Source organism: Ailuropoda melanoleuca, chromosome 4 (genome assembly GCF_002007445.2).
Source record: "Ailuropoda melanoleuca isolate Jingjing chromosome 4, ASM200744v2, whole genome shotgun sequence".
In the NCBI taxonomy this organism is placed as follows: Eukaryota; Metazoa; Chordata; class Mammalia; order Carnivora; family Ursidae; genus Ailuropoda; species Ailuropoda melanoleuca.
Window position 1 is genome coordinate 49,056,377 of NC_048221.1, and position 15,500 is coordinate 49,071,876.

At 46.0% G+C, this 15,500-nt stretch overlaps 1 protein-coding gene across 7 annotated transcripts in view; it reads right to left on the reverse strand.

Moving 5' to 3' along the window:
- The window catches only part of SRGAP3 (SLIT-ROBO Rho GTPase activating protein 3), a 250,454-nt gene that overhangs the window by 52,096 nt on the left and 182,858 nt on the right, over nucleotides 1-15,500 (reverse strand). For all 7 annotated transcript variants that reach the window (XR_004624758.1, XM_019800883.2, XM_034658695.1 and 4 more), the window contains exons 7-10: nucleotides 15,082-15,303; nucleotides 13,666-13,767; nucleotides 11,072-11,269; nucleotides 3,862-3,946 (exon numbers count right to left, since the gene is read on the reverse strand). Coding sequence is in view for 6 of the 7 variants with exons in the window: in XM_019800883.2 (XP_019656442.2) it covers nucleotides 3,862-3,946; nucleotides 11,072-11,269; nucleotides 13,666-13,767; nucleotides 15,082-15,303 (607 nt within the window). In the remaining variant the exon portion in view is untranslated. The remainder of the gene's footprint in view (nucleotides 1-3,861; nucleotides 3,947-11,071; nucleotides 11,270-13,665; nucleotides 13,768-15,081; nucleotides 15,304-15,500) is intronic.

Consider the following 15,500-nt stretch of genomic DNA (forward strand, 5'->3'; position numbering starts at 1 on the left):
AGGTAGAGGTGAATCATCCACTGACACTCAGAAGAATGAAGCAGCTGAGATTTTGAGCTCACTTTGGCCTATGTAATTTTTTCGTGCCCCTGTTAGTCCAATGAGTAAGCATTTGACCCATCTAAGTCAGTACATGTTTTCCCCTTTCACCCAGTGCCCTAAGAATCCACATCTACCTGTGTCAGGCAGTAGGGATAAAAAAGTGACTCCAGATTTGGTCTCAGCTGCAGTTCTTTTCAGTATTTTGGTAATTTATTAACTTTAGAAATAACAATGTACCCATGTTCATTACTTGTGACAAATACACCATACTCACTGATGACAATAACAGGAAATACTGGATGTGTAGTACAGGAGAACTAACTGTACTATCTTGCAACCTTTCTGTAAATCTAAAACTATTCTAAAACAAAGTCTATTTAATTAATTTATTTTTAAAGATTTTATTTATTTATTTATTTAGTTAGTTAGTTAGTTATAAGAGAGAGAGAGAGAGTGCAGGCAGAGGAGCAGAGGGAAAGGGAGAGACAGAGTCCCAAGCAGACTCCACACTAAGCGTGGATCCCAATGCTGGGCTCGATCTCACAATCCTGAGATCATGACCTGAGCTGAAACCAAGAGTCAGATGCTCAACCGACTGAGCCACACAGGTGCCCCTAAACCAAAGTCTATTAAAAAACAAAAATAAAAACAAAACAACCCAAAACCTCTCCAGAATTGACCAGTCTAACAAAGCCCATCCCAGTTTTCAAAAGAAGCACAATGGGCTTTTCCATGGCTGAGTTACTAGAGGACAGGACTCTGAAGATTCTTCTCCATGGCTCTTTCTTAGCAGCCCTTATACTTCAGAAGCTGCATTTTCCTGCAGTTTTTCATTGCTATTCAGCCTAAAACTCAGAAGGAGGGCTGGTAAATGACATCTCAGAGCAAAGTGTAGCTGAAGGCTAAAGAAACTTGGAAGACCAAATTGGTAAGGAGTTATGCCAACCCAAACTAATTTTTATTATTATTTCATTCAGGCCATTCAGGCAAGGGCAGTAAGAAAAGGTTGCATCAGAGAGCATGCAAGAGTGAGCTGGACAGAAGCACTTTCTCATCTGGGATCTTATTTTTCAAAAGAACATCTAGTTTTCTAAATCCAGGGCACTCGATTTTGAAAATACAAGTAGACACCAAGTCACATGGACCTACCTTATGGTGCGTGGCTCTGAGAAATAGCCCCCAGCACCGCCCCCCACCCAGGGCCAGGGCCATAAAACCAATCCTCTTCTTCAATGTTAGTTGTGGGAGCTGCACCTATCACCCCATCTGAGCTCCTCTCTAAGACTTTCTGGCTCTTCCCTGTCCCTCCATTCTCATTGCTTTGGTGCCCTCTTTGCCGCCCTACATCTCTGCAGCCCCGCTCACCTGGCCCAATGTGGAAATGTTAGGATGGGCAAAATGGAGAGGGGTGTCAGGGAAAATGAAGAAAAAGCTCATTGCAACTCACTCCTCTCCACCTTTACTCCCAGTCAATGAGTTTTGACAAATGTATATACCCGTGTCCAACCAGCGCCCAAATCAGGATACGGGACATTTCCATCACTCCTGGAAGTTCCCCAGCTAGAAGGCACAAAAGTGATCTCTGCTGATAGAAGTCAGATCAGTGGTTGCTTGGGGTGGCAGAGGGAGAATTAACTGCAAAGGGATACAGAGGAGCTTCTGGGGTGACAGAAATGTTCTATATCCTGATCTGAGTATATATGTTGATCAAAACTAATTTCTACATAAAATGGGTAGACTTAATTGTATGTAAATTACATGTCAATAAAGTTGACTGAAAAAATTCTACTGGTATTAGACCCTGGTTATTCTTCCAAGCTCTAGTTATTCATCTTTCTTGAAGCCTTTTTGGCTCTTCTGGGCCCATGGTGATCCCTTCCTCTCCTGGCTCAGACCCTCAGAGTCTGTACTGTTCACCTGGCAATTCAATCAATGTTACTGTGCAACTTAATGTTACTGCTTTTGATTTTTTATGAATTTGTGAATTGCCTCCTCACTAGCTTATAAGAGCCTTGGGGCTGGGAAATGGCTTAATTTCTCACTCTTTCCTCTAAAGCATGGGGCTCACAAATGCCAAGCATCTGCAGATTCCAGCTACCCACTTGACTGGTGCTGACTGGACAATGTCAGGGACGACTTGGGTGGCCAGAGCACAGCCATTAGAATGTGCACCCCTCTGGAGAAGAGATTGACCCAGTCGGGGGCAAGGACAACCCCAACGGCCAATGAGTGCCCATTCCGTGCCCCACTCTGACTCTCAACTGTCACACTCCTCCTTTCCTGAAAAACTTGGGTGATCTCTAGGCCTGCTTCAAGCTGTCATCTTGGGATCCACTAGCATCATCACCTTGGAAATTCCCTTCATCTCTCTCATGTTGGTCTCCTATCTCCTGGACCCCATGCTTTTTTTTTCTTTAGGTAGAACACATTATTCAGCTAATTGCCCTCTCCAACAGAACACAAGAATATGTCTGGATGTGGGGCTCCAAGCAGGGCTTAGCAACTTCAGACACCCCAGGTCAGTTTGTCCCCTCAAAGCTGAGCCACACACCAGTTTCCAGGGCTACCATAATTTGTTGCAAACCATCCCTGACCTTGGGGCCTAGTTCATATCCTGATGACCTTTCCATTCAACATTCATTTAGTGACTATTAACTGAGTGCCTACTGTGAGCCAGGTACTATTCTAGGCACTGGAGATAAAGGGATAGACAAAATAAACAAGGAAGTCCCTACTCCGATTGAAGATATGATACTGTTGGGGTGGGGGCGTGACCAAAGATAATAAGCAAATGAACAAATAATAAATAGGATGGTGATGAGTGAGATGAAGAAAATCAGTGTGTTGGGACAGAGGTTGTGATTTCTTGAGGTTGGGTGACAAGGACGGTCTCACTAAAGAAGTGACATCTGAAGGATAAGGAGCCACCCATATTGAGATCTGGGGTAAAGGGGGTGCCTGGGTGGCTCAGCCATTAAGCGTCTGCCTTTGGCTCAGGTCATGATCTCAGGGTCCTGGGATCGAGCCCTGCATCGGGCCCTCTGCTCAGCAGGAAGCCTGCTTCTCCCTCTCACACTCCCCTTGCTTGTGTTCCCTCTCTCACTGTCTCTCTCTGTCAAATAAATAAGTAAAATATTGGAAAAAAAAAAAAGATCTGGGGTAAGGGCATTCCAGGTAGGGAGAACAGCAGATGCAAAGGCCCTGGGGCAGGAATAAGCTCGATGAGTTTTGAAGGGCAGAAAGGAGCCTATAGTAGGACTGGAGCACAGTAAGAGAATAGAGCATGACAAATGAGGTCGGGGAAACAGGCAGAGGTCAAATGATGTGAGGCCTCGTGTACCATGAGAGCACTGGGATTTTATTCCAACTTCCACTCGAAGACTTTGGGTAGTTTTAAGCCTACTCCCCACATCCCTCAAGGACCAAACTTTGCCTTCCATATATGGAGCTTTCTTTTTTGGACCTAGATCCTGGCCAGGCACTCCACTAGTATTCCTGGCAAATAGTCTCTGCTGACAAGCATCAATGAGGACCTCTGTACTTCTGGATTCCCACTCCCTACCTACTGGGGACCCCTTTCAACGCTTGGATGATGGATCCATCCCCCAAACCTAAACTAACACTTCTGGTTGCCCCGTGTTTTCTGCAGCCAGACTAGACCCCTTTCAGCATCTGTGCCAGCCTGTCCCATCCTGCCCACTGGCTCTGGTACCAGGCCTCATTCTGCCAAGTCCCCCATGTCTCGAGCTGCAACGGCTCAAGGGGCCATAACAAAATAGGCACCCCTCCTCACAGGCCTCCGCCACCTAACCAACTCACCTTCACCCAGGGTCTGCTTGAGTAAGTCATGCTTGGCCTGCAGCTTAGTGATGAGGTTACTGCCATTCACATATTCTTTAAATTTCTGTAAGACACAAGGCACATGGGCATTATAGACTGTAGAGCCAAGTCACACGGTCTCTGCCCCTGGAACCAACCTCTGTGCTGGGGAGGTCAAAGGGGAGTTGAAGGGAGATGACGCCACCTTCCAGGACCCCAGCATGGGAGAAAGAGGGGCCTCTGACCTGTTCCTCTGCTCTTCTCCATCAGACCCCAGCTCTGCCGAGCACGGCTGTCCGGCCTACGCATTCCAGGCCAGTTTAGGGAGCACAAAGAAAGCTCAGGGGCAATGTGAGCAATGAAAGGCGCTTTTGTCAGGTGAGGACTGCGGGGGTTCCCTAGCAGACGGCTTCTTTAGTCCTCAGGCTCCGCTGTGCTTCTGGGCCATGAGCAATAAAAACAGGAACCGTGTCTGGGGGCAGCAGCTGAGGCGAGAACGCTTTATCAGATCTGTGGCAGAGGAGTCCCCTAACGAGCCTTTCTCTCATCTGGCCCAGCTCTGAAGGAGGAGGGGCTTTGCAGGCCCCTAAAGACATTCCCATTCAAATAACCTGAACAGCATTGGGGGATACAATTTTCTTCTTTTTACAGATGAGACAGGTGAGGCTGGCATAGGGAACTGACTTGCCCAGGGCCCCTGGGACCCCCAGGCTGCCTCTCATTCAGGGGCCTCGTCAAGCACAATGCACTTCGGAGCAATAGAGAGGGCCAGGAGCCCCAGAGCAGAAACACACCCACCTGCGCCCAAATTCAGCTGCACCCCAGCCACGCCTCTACACGAGTACCGGCTTTCCTTGGCCCGGCCCGTGTCACCCAAATCCAGGCTTGGGGCCCCCTCTGCTGGGGTGTGTCTTTTCCAGACTGTGAGCCACTGCTGTTGGGGTCCACACCCCATTGGTTTTTGGCTCCCCAGTGCCTACAGCTGTGCCTGGCTTAGAGCCAGTGCTGAGAAACTTCGCAGGGATTGACACAGAAGAGAGGGAAGAGAGACAATAAGCTAATAAACAAAGTAAAAGACACAATCGGTCAGCTGCTGGTAAATTCTGTGGATAAAAATAAGGCAGGAATGGGGGACTACGAATCAGGGCAGACCTTGCAGCAAAGTTGCCCTGTGAACTCAGGCCTGAAGGAGGTGAGGGAGGGGCCGCGTGGGTACACAGGGGCACGTGGGGGACAGAGCCTTCTCAGCAGATGAAACAGCAATCGCAAATGCCCTGGAAATGAAGGCACAGGATGGTATGATTGCCCCAGAGCTGCCAGCTAGCTTCTCACAAGGAAATCCGTTTTATTGCCCCAGCCAGAATGCTCAGAAAGGGGTGCGAGTGAACCACGGTGCTCAGGACACCACAATGTGACCTGCAAAGGAGCACCTGGAAGCTCACCATCGTCTCCCTGAAGACAGCTATAGGGTAAAAGCCCATGGAGCAGGGGCTGACATGCGCTCAGATAAGATGGGGGTCACCCCACCCTATCCCCAACTTGGTAGGTTTCTAGAACCGTGGGGCTGGCAGGAGATGGTGGTATCCTCGCTCCTCAATCAGAGAGTCCTTCTTGGTTCCTAGGAGCTTGTCTCCCTGTTTTTAAGAACCACTCCCCCTTGCACCTGTAGAGGACTCGGCAGTTTCCAGCATGTACCTTTGGTCCTCATCACAATCCTGGAGAGAAACGAGGGAAGCATTGTCATTCCCATTCTAGCCAGAAGGAGACAGACGCGCAGAGCTGTGGCCATTTAGTGTACTGTACCGCCTTGAGCAGAGGACTCCCTGCGCTCCTCAGGGTAAAGTGACAGTAGACTCATGTCATTTCTCCAAGTGTGGTACAGGGCCCAGTGGCTTCCTACCCGGCCGGGGAGAGGATCAAAATGCAGATTCCTGTTCAAAAAGACTGTGAGCCCAACCCCTCGTTTTACACCTGAAGACACCACAGAGGCTCAGACGTGTTCACATCTCCAGGGCCACCTCGGGGCGGGCGGTGCACTGGGGACGCACATCTTTAACAAGCTCCTACATGATTCGAACGCATACTTCAGTTTGATAACCACTCTCTGCGCCCCCCAGGCTCTCTCTGGATGCTTCCAGCATTGACACCCTCTGCTCTCATCCCATGTTTACAACTTTGCCATAAGAGGCAGAGCTGAGGTATGAGCAGGTATTTTCTCCATCATGCCCTGCTGCCCCTGGTAGCTGAAGTTCTAATCCTAAACACAGAATTCACACCTTGGTGGGTTAGTCACTGGTTAGTGGACATTATACCCCAGGGCTCTGGGGCCCCTGAACTCTGCCTACTTTTTCCAAGTTTCATCCCGGTTTCATATGTGACCCATGGTGGAAAGAATGCCATCAGACTGTACTGATGTTTGCATTAAAAGGAATATCATGTCCTCAAAAATGCCTAAAATAATATCACAACACCAAGTCATGAAGTGTACTCACCAACCAGGTTGATAGATTAAATATTAAAATGAAAATATAACATTCATGACCCTTAATCATGAACATTGGTGAAGTCTGTCTTTTAACTTCAAGCAGGCTAGACCCCCTTCTCTGCTTCTACCAGCCAGATTTCTTTGTTTCCGCTGCCAAAGAGAATTAACATTCATACACACTCTCTTTGTACACACAATACATCCTCAGTGGAAGTGGTAAGGTCCAGAAACTGGCACGGGCTGACTCACTAAGACCAGCTTCATTTTCTTTCTTGAAAACAACAAAGTCAAACTGTGATGTCTGAGGAAATGCTATCCGTGTTTTCAACAAGGGATTCGACAAGGCCTATCACAAGATGGAGCTGGGTGTGAGAACCGGGCGGGTTTGTGACTAGTTAAATGACCACGATCTAAAAGTGCTGATTAATGGATCAACATCAGCCGTAGCATGTTTTAAACAACTCTGTCTTTGGCCTCGGCCCTGGCCTATCCCCTAGTTTTTTTATTTGACAACTCTAAGGTGTGAAAGCCGCACTCACTGACTCTGCAGACAACATAAGGTCTGAAGACAGAGCGCATATGTCGAACAACTGGAACAAGATCTTGACAGTCTGGAGCCATAAACTAAATCCATCAAGAGGGGATCTAAATGGTACCAAACATAAGACCTACCCAAGACATCACCTTTAGCAGGAAGGTAGCCTGGTTTAATAATAGTACATAGGGAATAGAGATTTAACTGATACTAACTTTATAATATATATATTATATTATATATATACATAAAAATATATAAAATATTATATAATATATATGTTAGTTATAAGAAAATCTTAGTTATAAGAGAATATTACGAAAAAATACATGCCAACAAATTGAACAAGCTAGAAGAAATGGATAAATTCCCAAAAGTATATAACCTCCCAAAACCGAATCAGAAAGTAATAGAAAATTTGAACAGACTGATCACCACAATGAAATTGAATCATTCAAAAAACTCCCAACGAACAAAAGTCCAGGAGCAGATGGCTTCACAGGTGAATTCTACCAAACATTTAAAGAAGACTTAATACCTATTCTTCTCAAACCATCCCAAAAAGTAGAAGAGGAAGGAAAGCTTCCAGATTCATTCTGTGAGGCCAACATTACCCTGATATCAAAATCAGATAAAGACACTACAAAAAAAGAGAACTACAGGCCAATATCAATGATGAACAGAGATGTGAAAATTCTCAACAAAATACTAGCAAACCAAATTCAAGCATTGATTTAAAAAAAATCATTCACCACAATCAGGTAGGATTTATTCCTAGGCTGCAAGAGTGGTTCAATATTCACAAATCAATCAAAATGATATATCAAATCAACAGGAGAAATGATAAAAACATAGATGCAGAAAAAGCATTTGACAAAGTACAACATCCAATCATGATCAAAACCCTTATCAAAGTAGATTTAGAGGAAATATACCTCAACACACTGCAGGCCATATACGAAAAACCCACAGTTAATATCATACTCAGTTGTGAAAAACAGAGCTTTTCCCATAAGATGAGGAACAAGACAAGGATGCCCATCTCACCACTTTTATTCAAAATAGTACTGGAAATCCTAGCCACAGCAATCAGACAACAAAAAGAAATAAAAGGCGTCCAAATGGTAAGGAAGAAATAAAACTTCCACTAGTTGCAGATGACATGATACTGTATATAGAAAACCCTAAAGCCTCCACCAAAAAACTACTAGAGCTGATAAATGAAATCAGTAAGGTCACAGGATACAAAATCAATATACAGAAATCTGTTGCATTCCTATACATTAATAATGAAGTCGCAGAAAGATTAAGAACACAATCCCATTTACAACTGCACCAAAAATAAAATACTTAGGAAGAAATTTAACCAAAGAGGTGAAAGAGTTATACACTGAAAGCTATAAAACACTCATAAAAGAACTGAAGACAATACAAACAAAGGGAAAGATATTCCATGCTCATAGATTGGAAGAATTAATATTGTTAAAATGTCCACACTATTCAAAGCAATCTACAGATTTAATGCAATCCTTATCAAAGTAACAACAGTGTTTTTCACAGAACTAAAACAAATAATCTTAAAATTTGTATGGAACAACAAAAGGCCCCAAATAATTTGTCAAAGTAATCTTGAAAAAGAAAAACAAAACTGAAGATAACATAACCCCGGTTTCAAGATAGACTACAAAGCTGTAGTAATCAAAATTGTATGGTACTGGCACCAAAACAGACATATAGATCAATGGAACAGAATCGAGAGCCCAGAAATAAACCCACAATTATACAGTCAATTAATCTACAATAAAGGAGACAATATGCAATGAGAAAAAGTTTCTTGAACAAACGGTGCTGGAAAACTGGACAGTTACATGCAAAAGAATGAAACTGGATCACTTTCTTACATGATACACAAAAATAAACGCAAAATGGCTTAAGGACCTAAATGCAAAACTTGAAACCATAAAAATCCTAGAAGAGAGCACAGGCAGTAATATCTCTAACATCAGCTGTAGCAACATTTTTCTTGGTGTGTCTCCTAAGACAAGGGAAACAAAAGCAAAAATAAACTATTGGGACTACATCAAAATGAAAAGCTTCTGCACAGAAAGGAAACAATCAACAAAAACTAAAAGACAACCCTGTGAATGGGAGAGGGTATTTGCAAATGACATATCTGATAAAAGGTCCAAAGTGTCCAAAATATATTAAGAACTACAACTCAACATCAAAAAACAAATAATCCAATTAAAAAATGAGCAGAAGACGTGAGCAAACATTTCTCCAAAGAAAGCATCCAGATGGCCAACAGACACATGACAAGATGCTCACCATCACTCAGCATCAGGGAAATGCAAATCAAAACTACAATGAGGTATCCCCTCACACCTGTCAGCATAGCTAAAATAAAAGACATAAGAAACAAGAAGTGTTGGCAAAGATGTGGAGAAAAACCCTCGTGCATTGATGGTGGGAATGCAAACTGGTGTGGCCACTGTGGAAGACAGTATGGAGATTCCTCAAAAAATTAAAAATAGAACCACCATATGATCCAGTAATTCCACTACTGAGTATTTAGCCAAAAAATACAAAGACACTAATTCGAAAAGACATATGCGCTCCTACGTTTATAGCAGCGTTATTTACAATAGCCAAACTATGGAAGCAGCCCAAGTGTCCATAGTTGATGAATGGATAGAGAAGATGTGGTACACACACACACACACACACACACACACACACACACAGTGGAATATTACTCAGCCGTAAAAAAAGAATGAAATCTTGCCATTTGCAACAACATGGATGGATCTAAAGAGTATAATGCTAAGTGAAATAAATCAGTCAGAGAAAGGCAAATACCATATGATTTCACTCATATGTGAAATTTAAGACACAAAACAAATGAACAAAGGGGAGAAAAAGAGACAAGCAGAAAACCAGACTCTTAACTACAGAGAACAAGCAGATGGTTACCAGAGGGGAGGTGGCAGGGGGGATGGGTGAAAGAGGTAAAGGGGATTAAGAGCACTCTTATCTTGTTGAGCACTGAGTAATGTACAGAATTGTTGAATCACTATATTGTACACCTGAAACTAATATAACACTGTATGTTAACTATACTGGAATTAAAATTTTTAAAATAAAAGCAAAACAAAAAGAATATGATCTTAGGACATACGAAAAGCATTAGGGTGGAAGGAGGTGGAAGTTTAGCTCTATTCTGTGCTGGTCAGACCGCTGCTGACTTTAGAACAGGCATCGACAAAAGGAACATGTTCGAAAAGAGTTTAGGGCGCCGAGGCCACTCAAAATGAAAGCTAATGAGGCAGGATTTATTAAACCAGGTATGGTTAGCCTGGAGACATGAAAACCCAGCTCCCTACAAGCAAGCCAGAGACTGTCTTGTGGAATTAGTCTCTCTGGGTTGCCCCAGAGAACAGGATCAAGATCAATGACCAGAAATCCTGCTGAAGTAGATTTTTGAAGGTAACAGAGATGAGGGAAGACATTATAATATCTACAGCCAGCCACAGGCCAAAACAAAAGGGCTATTTGGGGAAGGAGGGAACTTTTCATCCTGGGGCTCTTCAGGCAGAGACTGGATGACTTCTTGGTAGGGATATGATTGAATGAGATCAAGCATCAGATAGAAGATTTGAGGTCCCTTACAACCCCCAAATTCTGTGTTCACTAAACACATGTTGAACTAAAGCCCCTTATCTTGTTCTTCCCTGCCCCAACTGAATGGAATGTAAGTGATCTGGAATTTTACATGAAGGGCTTACAACTCACCAGCAATTTGCACGGATCCCCCAGGGCATGGTTTCCAAAGCCCACACCCCAACTCAAGACACCTCAACATGACAACCATACACTAAACTTTAGGGCTGTTACCTGGGACTTCCCCTAGGCTCCATTTGCCATTTTCCTCACACCTGACCAAACATAACTCTCTGGTTTTTTCCTAGGTTAGTTGCAATAACCATAAATCCAGGATCCTCACTGGTAATTCACTTTTTTGCATTTTCCAAAGCCAAGCCAGGCAACTTCATTTGAGAAGCATGTTGGGAGTGTTTTAGCTCTCACTGACTCACGAGGTGTTGCTGGCTCCCGCTAGCTTGGGCTGCTCCCCAAAAGTCACTGCCAGCAGGTCAGCAGATAGTGAGTTCTGGGTCCAGGAGGCCACTTACTGTAAAATAAAACATTTCTGTTTCCTGCTGGTTGGCTCTCCTTTTGGCGATGTTGATCTTGCTCATGTAGGTCTCGGAGGCGGCTGACTTCACAGACTCTGTAGATCGACTGTGCTGGAAGGCGTCAGAGACGTCAAAGTCCTCCACGGTCAGCATGTCCTGTAAGGTCTGCATGGTGGCATCCAGGGTCTTCCTAACCTGGAGAAACACAGCACATTGACAAAAACCCAACTCGGAACACCTTTGACTCCTCAAAGTCCTTTTCCCCACTTTGTTTCCTCCATGTAAGGCCTATAGGAGGTGGGCAGGACAAGATGATCATTCCCGTTATGTTGATGTGGAAAGTAAGGCCAGTGAGCTGGCTGGGGTGAGAGCCCACGCTGCCCAATCTAAAGTCATTTTATTGGATGGCTTCTGCTGAGAAGCTTGGAGGATGCTGGTACGAACAAGGAACACTGGTTTCTAGGTTTGTTTCTCTTTTCCTAATTATATGGCCCCAAACTAGCTCCTTCCATAGGAGGCAGGTCTCTTGAAGAGGGATAACATTAGAAATACTCTTGGTGCACATCCAGAGAGAAGAGGGGACAAGGTCTAGATAGGAAGAAGGACCATCCTTAGTGGACAGACTCCCTGGCTATCTGCCCCTGACTTATCAAAATGCTGACTGAGAAAAGAGAACTCGAGGAAGACACACACTGAGTCAGTCCTCCAGGACTCCAACGTCTCTCCTGGAGTCAAGTGGGCCCCATGGAAGGTTACACGTGTGGAGCACACAAGCCCTGGCCTCGCAACATCCCCTCACTGACTTGTGCCCTATACTCTGATGGAGGATCACTCCAGAAACAGTCAGGGGGACCTGCATCTACATCCGTTGTTAGACTGTCGTCACCCGAAGTCTTGTCACTCAGATCTCAACTCAAATGTCACCTCCTGGTGACGTCAGGGCCCCCTGAGTACAGTTCCCGACTTAGTGCACATCACCATATGATATTTTGCATACTAATTCATTGGTTCGTTTGCTTTCGTGTTTTATCTATCTTTCCTCACTAGGATATAATCTCCGTGAGAGGAGGTCCTATGGGGTCTTGTTCACTCACTTGACTCTGCGTCTAGCACAGTGTTCGGGGCATAGTATGTGCTTAATAAATACTTGAATAAATATCAGTTGAATGAATACTTGTTGAATGTAAAAATGAACATATCGGTTCTTTCTAAGATGGCCTAACGGAAGTTCAGGTACAAACTTAAGCACTTCCACAGCTATAAAGGGCCCACATGGAGGAACATTAGCTTCATTCTCTCTGGGGCCCTGAATTCCAGTTTAAAGCCCATCAACATTGTTATGAATATACTGTTCCATGTAAACAATTGAAAATGCTTCAGGGGAGGAAGCAGAACACAAATAAATAAAGAAAACACTCTCTTCATCTCCTTTCTCTCCTCAGGTGTACAAAATAAATATCTAATTCTCTCCTGTATAGCCTTCCTCTAGGCACAGCTTTGATTTGTTATCAATCTGTCTCCTGTCTGTCCTAGCTCTGTCCTTTGTGGACACACAGAGCAAACCAGCCCTCTGTGCCCAGGGCAGCCCTCTTGAGGTGTGAAGACAGGGACCATGGCTCCCCATCTCCAGCTGTGACTGCACTCCTCAGTGATAAACCTGCCTGAGATTTTAGGTGGCATTCCCTGCTTCCTGGTGTCCTTCCTCCAGGGGGCTCCAGCTGGTTGACATCCTCCCTGCGGGAAGGCATCTGGGCCGGAATAGGTTGTTACCCATCTGGCCTCCCCAGTCCACATCGAAATAGAATCGCCGCAGCTGGGGTCTCCATTTGCACTCTCCTGGTGGGGAGCCTGTGTCACCAGCTCCACAGGAGGTGTGCTGGCCGTGATAACTGATAACACAGAAGTTCCCATGAGCTCAGAATCCATGACACATTTGGTGTGCCCTGGCTTATTTCATTGTGTCATTTAAAATACCTATAACTATCTTTGATGATAAAAATAACACAAATTCAGCACAGATACTAGAGAAAAGCATAAGAAAACAGCAATCACCTGTAATTCTTCTCCCAAGATATAACCACAATGAACATTTCAAAGTCTTTCCTTCCAGGCTTTTTTCTTGTGAATAAGCGCAGACACACAGGGCCTATTCTAGTTTACCATCCTTAGGATAATACTGAACACAGAGTTCTACTTCTTGTTTGTTTTTCTTTAACATCTTGTGAGCATCCCCCCACACCATTAAAGATTTCTTGGTGTGTCCAGTTTTAATGATCAAGTAATAATTCATCTTTTTTTTTTAAGATTTATTTATTTTAGAGAGAGATGGAGAGGTGGAGAGAATCTTAAGCAGGCTCCATGCCCGGTGCGGAGCCCGATGTGGGGCTCCATCTCACGACCCATGAAATCATGACCTGGGCTGAAATCAAGAGTCAGACGCTTAACCAACTGAGCCACCCAGACACCCCTGGTCATGTAATAATCCATCATTCAGATGAACCCTAATTTCTTATGTGTTCCATAGCCCAGATTTCCAACAGAACCCGGGCCTTTGTCAGGAAATCCCTTGCAGGGCAGAGGGGCCCACTCACCTCCTCATTCTCTATCTTGAGAGTGGCCAGTCTGGACTGCAGCTGGTGGTACCGCATGAGCAATTCCGTCTGGACGGGCTGCTGAGCGCTGACCTGGCAGACCTGCAAAAGGACAGCCACCAGCTGCGGTTGACCGGGGCTCTCATCCCCTGTGTGGGGCCACGGCTGGGGCCACCACTGACGTCCCTATCAACAGCCCAGACGACAGGCTTGGAAGGGTGCAGTGCCCTGCCCAACACCAGACAGGACCTGGGGCTCTTCCACTTCCAAAGGCCACTCTCACATTGCAAGTTGTGGCCTCTCAGTCATGGTCTTCTAGATTTGCGCAGCCCTTGAGGTTTGCTAAGAGCTTTAATGTAATCTCATTAAGTGAGACTAGTTCATTTCAAGGCAGGAATTTGTGGTAAGAAAGCAGCGGTCTGACAGACGCCAGTAAGAAGAACGGCAAATGGAAACAATCAGTGGAGCGCTCCTCTTCCCCAGTAGGAAGGTGCTTCAGGGAGGCACGAGTGCTCTCATGGGGCACGGGGGGGCACGGGGGGAAGGTGGACGGAAATACCGTTCTCCCTACACCCACTCCACCCAGGGCTCTGCTACTCCCCTGTGGGCTGGGCCGCCTGGTGTGACTCGGGTGAGATCATAAGGGAGAGGAGGGCTCTGTGATTTACTAGTCATTTACCACTAGCTAGGCAGTCACCAGTGGTAACTACGAGGCCAGAATTTTCAGGTCCAGATGATGGGCCAAAGGGCTGGATGCAACGGCTGAGGGAGGGCCAGAGGCTGTGGGGAGGCCCCGCAGAAGGCCCCTCTTTTGCAAATGAAGAAAGTGGGGAGGGACGAAAAGGAAAAGTTCAAGGAGCTTTTTGCTTTAGGGCCTTTGTACACTTGGAGTAACCGGCAGGCTGCCCCGCAGCCAGTAACAAATGCCTCCCCCATGTACTTATTTCTCTAGCCCAAGACACGGCAAGGAGCTGAGCAGCACAAGCCCTGAAGCGAGCGCACTTCGTGGTGCGCCCCCTGGCCTGGAGGACAGGCAGAGCCCCGACAAGGCTGCCGGCCAGAGTGGCTGAGGTGAGGCCCAGGCTCCCGAGATCCGAGGTCACCTGAGGGAAGACGGGGAGACGCCTGTGTGGCAATGCAGGACTCCCTTGGAGTCTACACTTAGCTGGGAAGGATGTGAAGGAGAGCGAAGGTCCTGCAATTCTGCAGGTGAGATACTTCAGCCAGCAAAGTTAGGATATTACTGGTAAACGCCTCAGCTGGGCAGCCCCTGGACCTAGACCTTGACCTCAGGCCTCTGAGAGAAATGTCCTACAGGTGAACAGGGGCTGATGTTCCCCTCCCACCGATGTTCTGGGAGCATCTGGGAGAACAGGCGGAAGCAGCCTCCAGCATGGGCTCCTGGGAGAATCCTACCTCATCTCCCATATGGGGCTGGAACTCAAACTTGAGCGGCGGACAGAAGACCTGGTTGCACATGTCCATGACGGTGTGCTTGTCACTTCGGGAATCCAGGTTGTCCACCGCGTTCTCGATGACATCCAACCCCTCGTGGCGAGAGGTCTCCAGGTTGTACTCGGCTGAGAGGTAGGTCCGGAAGGTGCGGGCCAGGCTGGCATGAAAGCCCAGATCACAGCACTTGGAGAGAGGCACACAATAGAAGGTGCTGGTAAGGGCTGTCACATGGAGGTGGGGGCTGCCGGCATTCCCTTTCCCATCATGGTGACTTAAGGTGACCTCCCATTCCACACTCAAATCTTTCATCCCGGAGGCCCTTTTGCACTCTGGAATCCTACTGCACAAATCACCCCAAAGCCTTCAGAGGGAGCTGGGAG